General features: G+C 45.1%; 1 protein-coding gene across 3 annotated transcripts in view; it reads right to left on the minus strand.

Moving 5' to 3' along the window:
• Positions 1–14225, minus strand: part of LOC147452440 (branched-chain-amino-acid aminotransferase-like protein 2) — a 198262-nt gene extending 184037 nt beyond the window's left edge. The window contains exons 1-2 of one of the 3 annotated variants that reach the window (XM_086518141.1): positions 14148–14225; positions 13834–13977 (exon numbers count right to left, since the gene is read on the minus strand). In XM_086518141.1, the coding sequence (XP_086374267.1) occupies positions 13834–13971 (138 nt within the window). In that variant the 5' untranslated portion in view covers positions 13972–13977; positions 14148–14225. Of the gene's footprint in view, positions 1–13833; positions 14089–14147 lie in introns of those variants that run through there. The other 2 variants (XM_086518139.1, XM_086518142.1) reach the window with 2 other exon arrangements.
• Between the last annotated feature and the right edge of the window lie 5841 nt (positions 14226–20066).

Genomic DNA, 20066 nt, shown 5'->3' on the forward strand with positions numbered 1-20066 from the left:
CCTATTTAAAGAAGGCTTTGGACCTCTAGATAGAGTCATGCAATACCAAGATCAAAGATGCTTAGGCTTGTACCTACTGGAACTACATCGGCACAGGGATAATCTAATGAGAAGACAAAAAGCACTACAGCCTCAGAGGCAGATCACGGATTTCTTCGGATCGAGAGAAGCAGGAGTGGAAGGAGAAGCAAGAGGCCAGCAGCCAGCACAAATGAGTACCCACATTCATACCAAAGGCACCCTCATTGACAGGGCGATTGAGCTTAGGAAATCGAGACAACCACGACCGAGATGCAGAAGCACACTTCACCGGAGGAGACTACAACAAAGGATTAGAAGCATTCTAGCCAAACACCCAGAATGCTCCTGAGAAGTTTATTTAATACTTTGTATTTAGTTTTTCACATTTATTTTCACACTTTCACACCTTTCACACTTAGTACTTTAGTACTAAGGTACCCAGACATTGTAACAGATTCACCACTTTTGTATCAATTTGGTCTCATAGGTCATTATGGCCTTTTGAAGACGTTTAATATAACATTTCATATCTCTCTCTCTCTCTCTCTCTCTCTCTCTCTCTCTCTCTCTCTCTCTCTCTCTCTCTCTCTCTCTCTCTCTCTCTCTCTCTCTCTCTCTCTCTCTTTGCGCAACACGCAGCACCCGTGCGAACTCGATGTAGGTAATCGGCACAGGTAAATCGATGCAGCTCGCCAATTAATCCACTCATCAGATAAGGTTAATTTACGTAAGCGAAATTAAGCCTTGCGGGGTTAGGCGAAGCAGGCGCAGGCTAAGATAGGGTAGCAGGTGCAGGCCTTAACACAGCAGCCAGCAGGGCAGCGTCCTCTGCGTGACAGGTTGTGCGCAACAGCAGGTAGCAGGCCAGTCTCACAGAGGGAGTTGCGGACTGCACGGGATCGTTGCTCGACAGAGAGTAGTGTAGGCCGCGAGCTTCTCCCACAGAGGGCGCCACGTGGAGGATTGAGTCAGCGCCTTGAGGGGGCTTACATCAGCAGCGAGCTGACCCTACTGGGGCCCGCGTACATTCTTTGCCATTACAAGTGCAATTTGGGAGCAGGCCCCGCTGGGGCTACGTCTTTTGCCTTTAACAGTGGTATATAATGTGCCCAATTTAGAGTAGAGAATTTCAGAAATTCAAAAATTCAGAGCAGAAAATTCAGAAATTCACAGAAACTGCAAGGGGGGGAATTTGTATGCGAAATATATGCTTGATGAGGGAGAAAATGTATGCATAAGTGTGGAAAGTTCTGGAAACAAGTGTGTGTTTAGTGTGGCCGTCTTGTGATGGAGGTCATGAGCGCAAACCCAGCACTTCCCGAGAGCTCTAGCCCCTCCCCCTTGAGTGGTTTGCATGCAATGGCTACCAGCAAGAGGTTAGCAAACGTGGAAAAGGAGATGAAGGCGTACAAGACAGAGATGGAAGAGTGGAAGATGCGGTCTTTCTTCAGTGGAAAATCAACGAGGCTGAGCTTCGAACTAAGGAGAAAATGGAGCATCGGGCCGAAATTGAAGACCTCAAGAATCAGATTTCAGCCCTCAAGAGAGACCTAGCCGAGGCAAGAGCCAATGGTGGACTAGCAGAGGGAGAAATCCAACCCTCAGTGGTAGAACAACTTAAGGTAATCAAAGAGCAAATGCAAGCCATTAAGGAAGAGGAGAAACAACAGGAAGCAAAAACGTCTTCATGGACAGATATGATTACCAAAACCCATAATAAAGTGGAGGAAAAACCCATAAGAAAGTGGAGGAAGCGAAGAAATGGATTTTGGTCGCAAAGAAGGGCAAAGGCAAGGAGGTATCAATCCCCACTCCCACCATCATCAACATGACAGCTGAGGAGGAACAATGAAGACGTATGAGGGCTTTGCATGTGAGGGTTACTAGCCTCAACGATCGGGACAAAATTGATGAGGAAGTACAGGAGCTCATGGTACTAATGGAGATGCAAAAAGAGACACACACAAGAGCATGGAGAGTTGGTAAGAAAAGTGGAGGCATGGGGGAAACATCGAGAGGAAGAGCTCTCATATTGCGATTCCCCTCTATTGAGGAGAAGAAGGAATTTTTGAGGACGCCCACTCTCAAAAAGACTGGTATCTTTCTTGGTGACGATCTCACCCTCTCACAGCTTGCCCACATGCAGGAAGTCGTGCCAGAGATTAGGGCCGCAAGAGAAAAAGGGACGACAACTTTTTACAAAGAAGGAAGAGTGGTCATTATGGAGAGACGCCCTACATGACGGTGCGAGACCTATGGGACCACACTGAAGATGGCTACTTGGAATTGTAATGGGTCTATGAGGTCGGATGTTGGGGCCTTCGAGGACAATTTCAGAGACAGGGACATTGTATTCTTCTCGGAGACTCACCAGGCGCCTGGACAAGTGATGCCACATGTGGGGGGATATAGATAGGAGACAGCCCACAGGACAGTCACGAGATCTGAGCATGGGAGTAGAGGTTCACGAGGAGTAGCAGTGCTATTTAAAGAGGATCTACAGCCACTACTACATATTGTAAGGAGAGATGAGCATGCTAGATATATGTGGGTGAGGTTGAGAGCTGACACAGGTCGATTTCTATACATTGCCATATGTTACTTCCCTCCCAGTACATCAGCATATGCTACATCCAAAGGGCAGTCGCCTTTCTCTATACTGGAGGATAAAATATGGGAGTTTTCTAGGGATGGTGATATCATCCTCCTAGGGGACTTCAATGCCCGAACGGGCAACTCTTAGACAGTCTTCTACGACACTTCAGATGAGATGCTTAGAGAGTTGGATGTGGGGGAGTTGGGGCTTGACAAATGCTCACATGACAAAGAGCAGACGGAGTATGGGAGATACCTCACACAGATGACGACTACACATGGGTTAGCCATACTTAACGGCTTACAGCGATTTCCTGGAGCAGCCCGCTTCACATGTTTTCCACACAGACATGGGGGCAGTACAGTGGACTATGAGCTTTATCCCTCGCATTCAAGATTTCATAGTGGGAGCGAGGTCAATGGCCATAGCAATAGATCATGCTCTCTTGACACTATCTGTTTCATTCTAGTATAGTACAGCCCAGACATCAAGAGGCAGGTCACACACTCGTTATACATTTACACCAGAGATTGATTCTGTTTATATAGAGGAGATCTAGGACCGTCTATGGAAAGGCACAGCTTGTACAGGCCTCTCAATGGAGGAGTGCACCACTTTACTGACTGAGACACTGCATGATGCTGCCTCAGTGGCATACCCACACACCCAGCCGGGCAAGAGACCACATTCTGGGAGCATGCCCCAGAATAGTTGGTACGATGAGGAGTGCAGAGAGATGAGAGCCCAGCTTCAGAGGGATCATTTTTTAGGAGTCATCAATTACAGACAGTCTCGGATTGCTTCCCAGCGCCTTGTGCGACGGAAGAAGCGAGCTTACCTGGCTCATATGGAACAAGAATTATATCAGATGTTCTTGAGTAGGGATTCAGGAGAGGCATGGCGACTCTTTCATGAGCACTCCCCTCCCCTAGTGATTATTTCACCAGATGTATGGGGCCAGTATGCGACATCGTTATATACAATTCCTGGACAGGAACCCCTTCTAGACCCTACAGAGCCATGCCCAGCTACGAGCATCTTCTTTACCACCGGGATGGTACAGAGGGCCATTGACAGGATGAGGACTAGGAGGGCATATGATCATGACGGTCTAGTAGCGGAGCACTTTATACATGCTAGGGATATGCTAGAGGTTCTTGCAGTGTTGTTCAATCGTGCCATGTGTGAGGGGTTACCTGAGACTTGGAGGTTGTCTACAATTGTGCCTAGCTTCAAGGCAGGGGATCCTACAGAGCCTGGGAACTACCGCACTATTATGGTTTGGACACACATTGGCACGGTTGTATGCATCCATTCTTGAGCAGCGCTTGAGTATTTGGGCAGAGGATGAGGGGGTATGGGCAAAGGGTCAGGCCGGTTTCAGGAGGGGTTTCTCCACTTTTGATCATATTTTGACACTCAGAGCCATCAATGAGGAGGACAGGTCACACGGGAGACGGATTTATTGTAGCTTTGTGGATTTCCGCAAAGCATTTGACATGGTACCGAGAGCTTGATTGATGCGCAGATTACAGAAGATGGGGGGTGCCCATAGAGTTGATCTAGGGGATTATGGCTTTGTACAGATCAGTGATGGGACATGTACGCACTCCGGAAGGGGTATCTGATCTAGTTCACTCTACTATTGGGGTGAAACAGGGTTGCGCATTGTCTCCTACTCTATTTGGGGCATGTATGTTGATGAGGTGTTTGATTACATTGACAGAGAGGGTGACAGAGGTCCCGAGCTGGCAGGGACGTGGATCCCATTATTGTTATGTGCTGATGATATTGTGTTGATATCTGACTCACCAGAGGGTATGCAGCGACGTTTGGATGCACTACACAGTTTTTCAGAGGATAGTGGATTGTGTGTAAACCTTGGTAAACCAAGGTTATGGTGTTTAACACCACACCACAGTGGATCAGAAAATCAGCACCTACTTTCACATATGGTCGGGAGATTGTGGAGTATACAGATGCGTACACTCATCTGGGGGCCTGAGCCGAGATTTTCTTTGAGAAGAGCAACAGAGACTAGACTGACTAGAGCTTATGCGGCTTTGGGAGGACTAAAGAGGATGTGTTCGCAGGTTCAGTTTCAGGAACCTAGGATAAAGCTATGGCTCTTTGATACTTTGGTTGCATCTACTATCCTATATGGGGTGCAGGTTTGGGGACCTTCTGTAGGCCAGGATGGTTGGAGACGTATGGAGAGGCCCTTGGTATCTATGATCTCTTGGCTGATTAGAGCCAAGGCGTCCGTACCACATGATATCATTCGAGTGGAGTTAGCTGCCCCCCCTATGGAGATTGAGGCGCTTACTAGATCACTCTCCTTTGTACACAGCCTATGGGATACTACCAAAGACAGATATGCCAGGGTGGCGCTAGAGTCCTCCAGACACCTAGCTCTATAGGGGGATACATCATGCTGGTATGCACAGATGACATCATGGTTTCAGACACATGGCTTCACCATGGACAAGCTGCCTCCTTTTCAGTACTCTCTACAGGCACCCTTGATGTCTCTGACACGAGTGGAGATTACTAGAGTCATCCGTCGGGATATGATCCAGCTGGACACGAGGAGGACATGGATAGAGCCGATACACGAGTTGGGCACGAAGATGGCTTTCTATAGAAAGCATCTTCTCCACCTCACAGCGGATGGGTTTGTGATTCGACCTAGCTATATGGACACACATCTTTCTCATGGCTTGCGTCGTGCCATTGGCCAGATACGCACATCCTCAAATCAGCTCAAGATTGAGACTGGCAGATTCAGAGGGATACCAGCAGATAGCAGGATATGCCGCTTATGTCATCTAGAGCCAGAGACAGAGTTATATTACATGTCATTGCACAGTGTACTATGAGATACGAGGCCGTTTTCATTGTCTATTCAGAGAGGGTTTTGGGCCTCTATCTAGGGTCATGAGCTATGAGGATCAGAGATGTCTTGGCTGTATCTACTAGAGTTACACAAGCTCAGAGACACTTTACTGAGGAAAGCTGGAGAGAGACGGTCCCGGAGACAGATTACATATTTCTCTACACTAGATATTGGACCCCCAGAGGAGCAGCAAGAGGAGCAGACACCATTGCAGAGCTCTGCCCGCACTCATACTACCGCTACTGGCATTCTCATAGACCGAGCATTGGAGCTAGGGAGATCTAGACGCCCCCGATTGAGGAGAGGAGCTACACAACATCGACGGAGACTACAACAGAGGATTCGAGCCATACTCTCTCGACGTCCAGAGTGCAGATGAGGATGGATCTCCACCATATCTTCCCCCCTTCTTTCATTGTACTACACATTGTATTTTGTTTCAGTTCTTTTTTATGAGAGCTGACACAGGCCAATTTCTATACATTGCCATATGTTACTCCCCCCCCCCCCATAGTTACAGGGGACGGACCCTAGGGACGGGGGACACCCATTTCCGGGACGGGGACGGGTGGGGACGGCAAGGGACGGACGGAAAAATGGCTGCCAAGTGGGAACGCAGGCAAAACGTCCCGGGGACGGCAGGGAACGGAGGGGACGGCAGGGGATGGGAGGGGACTTTTTTTAAATTTTGAAAACCTGATCATTTCTAGAGGCTAGTTTCTCTCTAATAGCCATATGTTTGAACTTTGAAGCACCCAATGGCTATAAAAGCCACCCTTTGGGTCCTCATTTCTCGATGTTTTATTAGCACATTTGCGTCTATATGACTCATGTTCTTTGGTCTATTTAGTGTAAATTTGTGGTCAAAGTGATGCTTTATGTGTGTGGCATGTATATAGGTCAAAAAATGCCAAAAAAACTCTAAATTTTTTTTTGCCGTCCCGAACCCCGTCCCCGTTTCCTGACTTTTGCCGTCCCGTCCCCATCCCCGTCCCCGTCCCCGACCCGCCGTCCCATGTAACTATGTCCCCCCCAGTACGTCAGTATATGCTGCATCCAAAGGACAGTCACCTTTCTCTATACTAGATGATGATATATGGGAGTTTTCTAGGGATGGTGATATCATCCTCCTAGGGGACTTCAATGCCTGAACGGGCAACTCTCAGACAATCTTCTACGACACTTCAGATGAGAGAGAGTTGGATGTGGGTGAATTGGGGCTTGACAAATGCTCACGTGACAGAGAGCAGACGGAGTATGGGAGATACCTCACAGAGATGACGACTGCACATGGGTTAGCCATACTTAATGGCTTACAGCGATTTCCTGGAACAGCCGGTTTCACATGCTTTCCACACAGACACGGGGCCAGTACAGTGGACTATGTTATGGCTCAGCCGAGCTTTATTCCTTGTATTCAGGATTTCATAGTGGGAGCAGGCCAATGGGCGTAGCAGTGGATCATGCACTTTTGACATTTTCTGTTTCATTTCAGTATAGTACATCCCAGACATCAGGAGGTAGGTCACATACCCGTTATACATTTACACCAGAGACTGACTCAGTTTATACAGAGAAGATCTATAGCCGTCTATGCACAGCTGGTCCTGGCCTCTCAGTGGAGGAGTGCACCACTTTACTGACTGAGACACTGCATGGTGCAACATCAGAGGCATACCCACACACTCAGCCAAGTCAGAAGCGATATTCTGGGAGCATGCCCAAGAATAGTTGGTATGATGAGGAGTACAGAGCGATGAGAGCCCAGCTTCAGAGGGATCTTCTTTTAGGAGTCATCACTTACAGACAATCTCGGATTGCTTCCCGACGCCTTGTGCGACGGAAGAAACGAGCTTACTTGGCCCAGATGGAGCGAGACTTGTATCAGTTGTTCTTAGAGTAGAGACTCAGCAGAGGCATGGCGATTCTTTCATGAGCACTCCCCTCCCCCAGTGATTACTTCTCCTGATGAGTGGGGCCAGTATGCCTCATCATTATATACGGTTCCTCGAGAGTTAGAAAAACCTCCTGGTGCGAAAAATTCTTCGTCACCTTCTTCATGTTCATCACCTTCATGCAAGGTATCCATGCCGCTTCGGGTGATGACCATACACTGAGATCTATGGTTCTTAAGTTCACGAGGAACTTGGGTTCTTGTGGTTCTTGAGGTTCTTGGGGGTCTTGAGGGTCTTGAGGGTCTTCAGATTTTTCTTTAGCTTGCAATCTGTGTTAGAGAAGGATCTTCTCTTCACCCGAGTTCTGCTCTTTTCCGCGGGCGCACCCCTTGGCGGCCTTGTGCTCACACCAAGATTTCTTTTTCCCACCTCACGTCGATTGGCTGGCCGCTAAGTGCACGGTTCTCTCTCAATGAGTGAAAAGAGGCACAAGGGGAGGTTGGACAAGCCCTTCTTTCTTGGGATTCTTGTCACTCTTCAAAAACACAATTAGGAATCGACACGCCCAAGAGGTCTTGGGTTACGTGCGACCGCAACAAGCAAAAAAAAATTATGTGGTTCTTGTGGTTCTTTCCTTGAGTGATACAGAACACTCCCAAAGCTCTGATACCAATGTAAGGTGCATCGGAAGTGAATGTTGAACTTTGTTCAAGATGAGTGCTCCGAACTGTGCTCAAGGGTTCCTTTTACTTACGGAAGGGAGAGCCTTCCGTTCCTTTAGTGAGAGAGTGCAATGGACACAAACAAAGTGATGAACACTGTGAATGAAGGTGCATGAGACTGAGAGATAAGAGAGAGAGGAATACAACACCAGAATGTTGTCAAACCCTCCTCCGAAGGCCCCACTCTCTATGGGGAGAGCGGTCTACTATTGATTGCACATATCTCTACAATCCTTGGACTTGCCGATGATGTTGACGACAATGAGGACAACGACGAGACGGGCTGAAATCTGAAAAAGCTAAGGCTGAAATCTGCAAATCTTTATCTACTGAATTTTGACTCTATGTCGATGACGATGATGCGACGACGACGCGCTGAAAACGCAGATGCTGAAATCTGCGTTTTCAGCATCTGCGTTTTCCGGGCTGAAACTGCAAACTTTGCGGGATCTGACTGTGCGGCGAGGATCTGCTGCGAAAAGGTGAGATCTGTGAGGTTCGGGGGTTCTACTGCGGGGTCTGACTGCTGAAACTGAAAACGCTGGTCTACTTGTTGGTTCTGTCGCAAAGATCTACAAAAACGTTGGTTGGTCTTGTTGATCCAAAAACGCTAGGCTGAATTATGTGCTTGCGGTGGAAATCTGCTAATGATAGGTCTGATCTGCTGTCATGGGGTAGAATCTGCTGACGCTAGGGCTGATCTGCTGTCATGCTATGGCCGGGGCTGATCTGCAATGCAAAAACGCTAGTGTCTCTTGCTGATGCAGAAAACGATAGGCCTGCTGGGAGTCTTGTTGAGAAGGTACCTGTTGAACCGAGTTTCTGTTGCCTCTTCTGCCAGAAAGTGCTAGCGCTAGGTTTCTTATATACAAGCTTATGAAAATTGCCCTACCCAGTTTCCAACAAAAGTCACCTGAAAATAATAAGTGAAAAATGTCAAAAATAGGGAAAATAGGTCTATGCACTCTAAAAATGCTCCTGATGGGTTCTAATGGAAATTTGATGATCATGCTGTGTGCAACCAGAGGATATGCATCTAGTCTAAGTGTCTGGACATGCACGGTCTGCGAGCAGACTCACAAAAGTACCAAATCAGTTCCTATTCTAGACTGACTGAACTGAGTTGAACCCTTGTCATGGAGTAGCTTGTCCACATAAACATAGGGTTCGATGTGTCATGTGACAGTGATTTGTGAAGTGCATGTTTTGTAAATGTATTGTCTTGTGGACTCTAGTACATGGGTACATAGAGTTAGTGTCTACAGAAGAAATTTTCTGTCCTTAGGTTGTTTTGCAGGTATAATCGGGGACGATTACTTCTCTCTAAGAAAAAGGTATGTGACAAGTCAGTGACGTGACACCACCAAGTTCCAACAAATGGAATAGATCCCGATCGAGGAGCCTAATCCACAAATAAAGTAGATGCTTTTAGATTTAAGTGTTGTCATGTGCACATGGCCTCGTGTACCAAGTGGACATGCTTCATCGATTTCCAAAGCCAATTTTCCTCTTCCTAGATAGGAGTGTCTAGAATCCTAGGAGGATTAGTACCGGCAATTCTGTGAGCATGTTCACAGGACCTGCATGTCCCAACAAGTCCATTAGATTAGGTTTTCTAGTTTTGGAACCCTCTTGCATAAATGGTTTGTATACGCGTTTTGACAAATGTTATTACACTACAGTGGGCATTTGGCATGACGTGCATGTAGTTCTAGATTAGAGAATCCAACGAGCCATTCCCCGCGTCGATCGGATTCCCGAGTGTAGGGTAATCAAAGCACTTATCTTGTTTGATTTAAGCGTAACAAAAAACTTCATTTCCATTGAGGGGGAGCTTACTATTTGAGACACTAGTAAAGTTGCATTGCTTGCTAGTTTTCTTTCAATTACTATCCAAAGATATCACGACAAAGTGGACTTTCACATTACAAAGTTGGGACATTGTGATGCATTGTTGGGCATGCCATGGCAGCACCAGAATGATGCTAACATTATAATACCGCAGCACGGAAGACCATCTCCGATTGAGTCATTTTTACGAAGGGCTCCTTTGATCGAACTTTTTTTTGTTTGAAAGACACTTTGTTCGAGAATACTGTTTGGGTATTGTTTGAGCTTGCTTGAGTTTTTTTTTAGTACCGTCTGATCTTTTTTGGCTTGATAACGTCAGAGGGGGGGGGGGGGGCAGAGGAGGCGGAGGGGCGGGGGAAGGTGACGACATCTCCTGGTCCTCTGCAGGATTTATAGGATCATGCTGCAAAGGCTCAAATTTGTTCCTCTCGGGAACATATTGCTGTTGTGGCTGCCCATGAGCCTATCTCTACTGTCGGCCTCTGTGGTGCCCCTGCCCGGGCTGCCACCTAGAGGATCAGCAGGCTAAGTAGGTGCACCCGGCGCTGTATACTGGGCCGGTGCTGCTGTAGAGGGCCCAGGCTATTGGGGTGTAGGTCGAGGTCTCCTGCGAGGACAGGCCTTGGCCAAATGGCCAACCTGTCTGCACATGAAGCACTGGTTCGCGAGCCCTGAATACTCAACTCTCTGCTTTATCCATCCCCCCCGCCCAACCTTAGGTAGTTGGATGACCTTAGGCAAGGAGGAGACGTCTGGAACCAACACTCTGACCGAAGGTAGTCCAGCTACTCTAGGCACTACTGTGGCAACAATCTGCTCAGCCTCCAGTACTGACCCCACAAGGGAGCCAATCCGCTATAGCAGAGGAAGGTACTCACGTCGCAGTCCGGGGAAGCATACGGAGATGTGGAATAGACGCTCTCCCCGCTCTGCAGCCTCAGCTGGATCAAAGCCATGCCGCCAGTGACTGAAGAACGCGTGAGCCCCTCAAATGTCTAGAGGGCTCATCGCAATGACCTGGGCCACGCTCTGGGTTGTCTCAAACTCAATCTGATAGTGGCCGCGGCCCAGGAGCTGTATGTCCGGGATCTTGCCCACATCGGCAAGAAGGCAGGCCTGAAGATCTCTGAGGTCCCCTCTATTGGGATGGGTGCCGACAATCCGGCAGATGGTGGAGTGCACCTGAAGGCACTCCACCCCTGCAATGAGGCTCGCTTCCTCTTCCGGCGAGAGAGAAACCCTGAGGGGGGGGTCCTCGGGAGCAGGCAAGGGGGCAGTAGGTGAGTCCCTATGAGGCGAGGCCGACGTCGTCGAGTGCAAGGCCAATGCTGGCAAAGAAGGCCGAGAGTGGTAGAAGGGAGGGGCAAGTCGGTGAAGCGTGAAAAATCTCCGAGGAGTGGGCGGGCGAGGGCGAGGGAGGAGAGGCGAAGTGAGAGGAGGGTTGGCAATAGGATGCGGGAGGAGGGGATGACGCGAGGAGGATAGGGGAGATTGCGATGGCGAAGTACTCAAGTGCGGGCAGCTCCAGCGAGCGCGTTCTAGTACCTACCCTAGTTGGTACAACTTATATGCTCCAAAATCTTTAATTTAGCCTTCTCGCAAAAGCTCTATAAATTGGTAAAACTTTAAATGCATCTTTCACTAGGAATTGGACCTCCCTTTGTCCGGAGTACGTCCAAGCAATCATGCCACGTCATCACTTTGTGACACTCTACCGAATCCAAAAACGCCCTGCGGGCTTGTCTTCTTTATGGTTTAAGCCCCTTGAGACAGAGCAATGAAGACTAGAGCGCGCCCGATGCGCAATGAACTAAGGCTTGGAGTGGCTAGTGAGTCCAAGGCAGGGACATGAAGATTCTTTGATTTTATTTTATTTTTAAATATATAAAATTTGGAAGTGCCGTCTTGCTCTATGTGCTCTTGAAGGACGGTTTGCTTTCGAAAAAGCACACGCCTAAAGCTTTGATACCATTGTAATGGGACAGGCACCACGTGCCAACGGAAAAGAACGGACTGAATAGACTTTTCAGCACTTCCAACAGCTGAATTGAAAGAGATGCACGACACACAAGACGGGGAGAGGCGGAGTTTCACCCCAAAAAAGCATTGGCCCCAAACCCTAGCGCCCCTTTCGGTATTTCTTTATATTGCTTAAACTCAATATACAAGTGTTGGCACGGCTGAGCTTTGCTCCTCCTCCTACAAAGTAGCCAGAAAAGAGAGCCCACCCTTCGATTTAAAGTCCTTGGGCCTCTCAAAAACAGTTACATGAAAAGCTACAAGCTTAAAAGCATCTGGTCCTCAAAATCTGGCAGCAGCTAAAAACACGGAAAACCATACACCTACCATGTCAACATGCTGTTGCGCAATTCGGAAAAGTTCATACAAGGTGACACGTCATCAATGCAATTTGCAGCCGTCCGTACAACTACCACGTCATCACATTTTTACGCATCCTCTGTGTGTGTGTGTGTGTGTGTGTGTGTGTGTGTGTGTGTGTGTGTGTGTGTGTGTGTGTGTGTGTGTCCTGCTTTATTTTAATATAGGCCCCATCGGCCGGGAACCTCATAAGTTGATTAGGAACTCCTTTTAAAAATTAGGCCCACTCAACGGAGACCTGTAAGTTGGCAAAACTTTTTTTGTTGCTTCTACTGTGGGGTTTAAGCCCCTCGGCCAGGATCTACAGGTCGGCTAGGGTTGGGTCTGGAAAACCCCAACCCTTCGGGTCTTCAATGGCTTGACACGTCAACAATTTGTGCCACTTTTATATTCAAAGCCCCAACTTCAAAAAAGAGAAGGGGGAGCACCTATCAAACTCCACCATTGATCAAGGAAATATCCAATGGTCAAGATTGAGGCCCACCTTGGACAAAGGATCCTCATTACTAGCCTTTGATTTGGAACAATTCAATGGCCCTATTTGAGATCTGACAACCCAATCTGCAAGGCCTAATGAGTGCACAAATCAATGCGGGTTTCTTCTAAAGAATAAATTCTTCTTGATCTCTTAGTCCTATGACAAACCCAGCATTTATGCACACATAGCAGCCACAAAATTGCCTATTCCTTAATCTTCCTTATTAGATTGGGGCAATTTAAGGGGCCCATGAAAACTCCAAAGTGGTCCTAAGGAAACTTCAACCAAGTTTTTTGAGCTTGAACCTAGATCAATAAAGACAACCAATGCTTCACTTTGGAGGCCTTGGTAAAATTCCCTCCTAAACTCCATCAAACTACTGTATGAAAGCAACACGGTACGATTGGCATGCGAGCCTTCAATGATTTTTCAGCAGGCTCTTGCCATAGAAGAGCCAGAAAAAGGCTATAATTTGACAAAATTTGGCATCCTGAGAATAGAGGATGTGGTAGATGAGGCTGGTAAGTATTTCCTTTCCATACACATATTCCAATACACACCTTCTGTATGCATCATCGCCCATTATAGAGAGAGTTGATGCATCCATTTTTGCCCAAGGATTGGCAGATTTAGAGTAACATTCCAGGCTGTCATCCAGTATCAGATGTTTATATATCACAAAGACCGTTTCCATCTTCTATTGCATTGTCCCAAGTCTAGAGATTCCTTGATTATCTTTTCAACTTAGCTTCAGACCTCCCTCACAGCTTTTTGGAAGTTCTTTGGAATATTTGGTCAGATTTTGGCACCATAAACCCGCAGTTCGTCGCACACGGGATTCCACCTTGAGTATGTGTTTGTGAGCTTCTCCTTGAAGTTCATTCCTTTTATACATGTGTGTAGGTGATCTCTCTCTCTCTCTCTCTCTCTCTCTCTCTCTCTCTCTCTCTCTCTCAAAAACTGCACTAATGCACACCGGAACAAGAGCAGAGAACCTGAGCGAAGGAGTACATGAGGCTGGTGCTGAGGGATCTGGGGCCGGACCATGCATGTATCACTTCAACCTGTGTTGAAGTTTTCCTATCCTCGCTAGGGCTAGGGTTTGTTCTCTTTAGCTCTTCTGAGCTTCCCATTTCTTTCTGCACAGCACCTACGTACATGAGAGAGAGAGAGAGAGAGAGAGAGCGCGCCCCTTTGCGAGCTGAATGCTACTTATTCGTTGACTGTGTTTTTTTTTTATTGATCACATGCATCAAAGCTTAAGATGGCTTTCCCATGTTCTAGCTTTCTTGTGCATGTGAAAACACACCTTAGACCTTGGAGGGCATGAAGTTTAGTAGCAACAGCCACAGCTTTTTCTAATTTTGAGCACTTCACGATTTTGCACTGATGTTGGGTGGTCACTAACACAGCTTTTTGTTTAGTTTTCACTGTTAACTATTGGTGAGAGCCATGCAAAGGCATTGCTTTTTGTCTCTGCTATCATGGCCTATGATTGTTGATGAACCTAGACAAAACTCGACGGAAAATTTGGGCTTTACACGCATGGATAGCCATGGGGAGAGTTCTTTGAGCACAATTTTACCTTTGAAAGCATGTGCATTGATGCTGAATTATTTTGGTAAACCATGCCTATGTAGTATTTAACAAAGTTTTAGCCTAGGTGTTACAAATAGCAAGCAGCCTCACTTAGTGGATAAATTGAGGGTGAGCTAGGCACCCATGCTAGTTCACCCTCAGGACTAAGTAACACGGGGTCTTAAATGAAGATCCCGTCATGGGATCCACAACGAGCAACTACGCGTACAAAAGCAAAGGTAAGCTCGATTGTCCGAGTTTACTTTTTTTGTCCAAGTTTACTTTCCTCCGTAAAGTTTAGGTTTTATAGTTTATTTCTCGCCTTGTTGACACCGAAATGCACGCGCATGCGTGGTCAGCTCACCAAACTGCCATGAGCAAAGTGTCGGGTTAAAATCACTAGACGAACGTTGACTTGTGTTTTTTGTTGGACGTCCATCTCCCTCGAGATTTGCGCGTGCCACACCCGTCGTCGATCCCATGACGGGATCTTCATTAAAGACCCCGTGTTCTTTAGTCATGAGTTCACCCCTAACTCATGAAGTTGATCCAATGGCCAAGATTGCTAGAGCTAGGCAGCCACCCTAGTTCACCCCTAACTCATGAAGTTGATCCAATGGCCAAGATTGCCCATGTTATCCTAGCTCTTGCTAACTTGATCCAACGATAGAGATTATGCGCAAAATTTTATGCTTATTATGAACCGTACACCCCCAAATGGAAGATCCCAATATATTTTCTTGACCCATCTTTATATAGACAGATATTAGTGAACCAAAGCACTACATAAGACTTGGTGGCCTTTCACATGTAAAAGAAAATGGATACACCTTTTCAGTTGTAAAGGTCATGTGTTTCAACAAATTCGCTTTTATAGGGGTGTGTATGTTCCAAGGTCGGCAAGCACTAGATTCCACAACTTCACATTCACTTTCAAACCATTTGGACATTAATAATATCTTAATTTTGGCCCACATAAGGCCTTAGTAAAGCATGCAATCCTTAGGGAGCCATTTTGGACCGTTGGATAAACTTGTCTATTACTGCCACTTGGCAAGTTAATAATTCAAAACCTGTTTTCTTGCTTTTGCTTGAGCATAGTCTTGTGTATTTGTGTATGAGAGGGCCAATGTCAGACACTTATTTTCATATTTCTCTAAAGAGGCATAATGTAGTGTGTCACACACTTTCTTTTTCATCCTCTTATGTAGATCGAGCGACTTTTGCCTTGTTTGCAATCAAGAGGGTGCCATTAAAAGAAGATTGTGTAGAGAGGGGTTTTGTTTTATCAATAAGAATTAAATAAGAGTTTATAAAGTAAACCTAGGACGCACACAGTATTTATAACTTACAAGTGAGACTTGTGTCACCGATGTCAATTATATCGTCTATGTTGTCAAAAAGAAGAAGAAGAGGAGAGAGAGAGAGAGAGAGAGAGAGGCATCCCGATAATGTGAATGTATGCAAGCAAGAGTGCATGTGGTGGAGCGGGAGACCTCTCTCTCTCTCTCTCTCTCTCTCTCTCTCTCTCTCTCTCACACACACACACACACACACACACAACTTACAAGAAATCCAAGAGTTCACACTTCATACGTTACAACCACGTTTGTTGCCCCTAACTACAAAACATTATTCTTCTCCAAACAAGAGAATCCTTGTTGTGTTGTTTCACGGCCACAATGTGAAAAGGCGAAAAAGCTACTTTAAATTTTGACCTAATGTTCATTGTTGTTAGGGTTCTTCATTCTTATGTATGCCAAATGTGGTCCTTATATGAAAGCATGGGGAACCATTAACAAAAGCCCTTGATGAGAATCGGTGGTACAAGTGTTGCTGAAACTCCATCTTGGTACAATTTAGAGGTCAAACGGGTGATCTTGAGAGATTTTTTTTTATTTTATTTTGGGGGGGCAGGGGGGGGGGGGCTAGAGGAGCTACCACATGGCCAACTAACATCCCATATGCCTTGTGAAGAAGAAAACAGGAGTAATGAAGTAAAAGGACACCTCCAATTTCTCATGAAATGATGATGGCAAAAACTCAAAAAAACAAGTGATAAAATCACAAGGCCTGCCAGGCATGATAAAAAATTCTTTTTGACATCTAATTTTTCAAGCCCCCTTTCATATGCTTTGTGTAATGCAATCAACTTATTTAATTGGCCATATATAACGTTAACTTAAAGATATAAATACAAAAAATGACAGGCAATTTTGAGATTGTTTTGATAGGCAAAATAGCCCTTGACAAAAAAAGTAGGCGTCAATTTTAGGCCTTGATCTGAGGGTAGATCCCACTTTAAAATCACTACATCTCTAAGCTTTAAAAAAAAAAAACATAAGCGTGCACATAGAATTGAATTAAAAGAGCACCCTTAAGCTCTACACCCTAAGCTTTAGATCCCTATGCTCTACACCCCACTTTAAAAACTCTACATTTTTAAGCTCTAGAGCCCTTTTTACAAATTTAAAACTGTAGATCCCTAAGTTGTAAATCCCACTTTAAAAGCTTTAAAGTTCTAAGTCCTAAGACTCTAGCATCTCGGGGTGACCCTCCCCCTACTTGTGGATCCATGTAACATTTTCACTTTCTTTAATTCAAAGTTTTACTTTCTAATATAAAAAAAAACTCTAGGTCCTCATTGGATCATCGGAGACCTTACTTTAAAAGTTCTACATCTTTAAGTTCTAAACCTAGCTTTAAAATCTTTAAAAATAAAAATAAAAAATCTTTAAAGGCTAAAACCCCAAATGATAAATTCCTTCCATAAAGTTTTAACTAACAAAAATAACAACTTTAGTCTATTACCTCAAGTTTCAAATTTCAAAATGAAAAGGTGACTCTTCGGATTTGTGGAGCCTCTACGGCTTTATCATTTAACATGTAAGGCTGTCAACGTTTCATGCTTCCAAAGGCATTGGGCAATCCAAAATCTTTTCTTTGATATATGAGAGTTCATTTCATATTTCAAAACTCAAGACATGCCCATCATTAGATTTACACAATTCATTTCAATGAGTACCCACTATCTTATTTCAACCAATCAACATTTTTGACATGTCAAAAAATGCTTAAAAATACAACTCAACTTTTTTCCTATTTTAGTCAGCAAAAAGAGAAGTGATCTCTATATCCTTTGCCCTTTGGGCAGGCCAAAAAAAAGCAAGGTAAACCTAGAGGGCTTGCTTATAAGTTGAAGTATGATACGAACGCACATCTAAAGAAGGTGATGGAGGAAAGGATTCCTAATAGAAAAGTAAAGTTCACCTTTGGAGAAACTTTGGGCATACCAAAGCAAGATTTTCATGATAAAATCATTGAAATCATTATAAGCATCAAATATGAACTTATGACGACTGAAGCAATTCGAAATCTTCGTTAACTAATTAAGCAATTCTAGGTGGATATAAAGATGATTATGAAGAAGAGTCACCAAATAGTATTGTGGATAACCACCAAGTTTCACTAGAGGTGAACCATGTGGGTTTTCATGAAGAGGTACTATGTGCCTTGCTTAGCCGCCCAGGCTATGGGTGCCTGTCCACTTCTGTACATTAATATACTTAGAGTGTATAGAGGACTGCTCATTCTTGGAGTCTCCCCACACATATGTTTGTGTTCATGTTTGTCTTCTTCCTCACAGCACTTGCACACACGTGCTCTTGCAGCGCCTCACAAGTGATATCAAAGCACGGTTGTTCCTGATCTAATCTTGGTGCGCGCACGGACTTTGAGTACGTACAAAGCTAAGGCTCAAAGCTTGAGCAGAGGGAGAGATTTTTGTATGCTTGAGTCTACAATAGACTGTGGAGGAGGTGGAACTTGGCGTGTGTGAAGCTCACATAGGAGCCTTAGAAATCAATGAACTAAGGCTTGGGAATTCCGCAAAAAATTGAATTTGGAGCAGCACAGGTCAAGCCCATCCCACACAAGCAGCACAGATAAGCTCAGAGGCCATCGAACCCTTAAATGAGCCAAAGCGTAGGTGATTTTTGGCACTTAGTAGGCGTTTTGCACACACTCGAGACACACAATAAATTAATGTAGTGGTGGGCAATTAATTGCAGTAGTGCGCCTACGAGCCTCTTTGCCATTGTACACAGTGTGCACAAAACACTCAGGGCTTGCCCCTGCTTCAGATCACCATCAGCATTCGGGCACACTGATACGCACGCACATTAGCAATGTTGGAGTATTGCAATAGCATTGAAATTTTCCTTTTGCAAGAGCGCTATCTATTGAAAAGAGATAGCGTTGGTAGCTTTCTCAGTAGGAGCATTGGTGACCTTTGGGAAGTAGCAGTCGCTTTCTACTGTGTGCTATAGAGAGGGAGAGACATCTCTCTCTCTCTCTCTCTCTCTCTCTCTCTCTCTCTCTCTCTCTCTCTCTCTCTCTCTCTCTCTCTCTCTCTCTCTCTCTCTCTCTCTCTCTCTCTCTCTCTCTCCTATATCACAAGGCGACAAAGCATCTCTATATCTATAAACACATCTGCCAATTAGATTATTGTTCACCATCTCCCACTCTCTTTCTCTCCATCTCTTAGGACACTTTCTCACTATATTCGGGAGATGTTCCAACCCATTGTTATTTGATTTCCCACTCTCTTGCTCTCCATCTCTGAGGAATCTCTCTCACTATATTCGCAAGATGTTCCGACCATTTTCCATTTGAGCTCTTTCTAAATCCACTCTCTACCGAAACCAAATAAGTCTTTCTTTAGGCGACATATTCAATTTAGAATTATCCACATACAAGCAAACAACATAATTGGAAAGAAATGTTCTTGAATTTTGTCAAAAAGGAATTACAAGGAAAAATCAGACTAGATGGCCATGGTGTTGTTGGGATACAATACTTATGGTGTTGTTGGGATACAATACTTATGGTTCACTCTTAATCTAAATGCTATGATGACAATTGGACACTCGAAGCAGATCCTCATTGGCTAGCTTGCTTTGAATGGATGATCGTGTTATGGTTCACATCCAAGCCAAAGTAGCAAAGGAAAAGAAAGTGAATATGCTTACAATCCATGCAGGTAAAGTGTCCACATGTACAGACATCTTGCGATGTAAACCTTCATACATCTCGCCTTGGACCTATGAACTAGTTGTTTCAACCACAAAGTTCTCATGCATGTTTGTCTTAAAAAAATTATGTTGCAAAATTTGAGCCTCCATGTAATTGCTAATTCAATTCTCTTGGAGGCTTGAATTGAAATTCTTGATCAATAATGTGCATTGTGTGTTTCTATAATTGCACTCTTCTTTATTGTAAACCTTGCCCACTCTATGCTTTTCACTTTGCTCTTGCCTCATCGACCATGAAACCTCTGAAATTAGATGGGCGATGTCTATTATCGAGAAGCACGGCATTCATCATTTCGTAGAACATGACTTGTGCTTGCATGTCTTCTTCCTTCATCTCACACACAACAATGGTTTGCATTTATTGAACTCTACATAGGTACAAGGCAAGTAAATGGCTTTGATGAAAGAAAAAAGATTCAAAGCCTACTCAAGGTTACAAAGGATTGTACACATGTGCTGCCAATGTTGTCCAACCAACAACCATGCGCACGTGGTCAAAGAAAACCCAGCTTCTTTGTAAGTCTCCATTCCCATCTTGTCTCATTCTATTCACTAGC

Source organism: Adiantum capillus-veneris, chromosome 8, assembly GCF_014529385.1.
Source record: "Adiantum capillus-veneris isolate H3 chromosome 8, ASM1452938v2, whole genome shotgun sequence".
NCBI lineage: Eukaryota > Viridiplantae > Streptophyta > Polypodiopsida > Polypodiales > Pteridaceae > Adiantum > Adiantum capillus-veneris.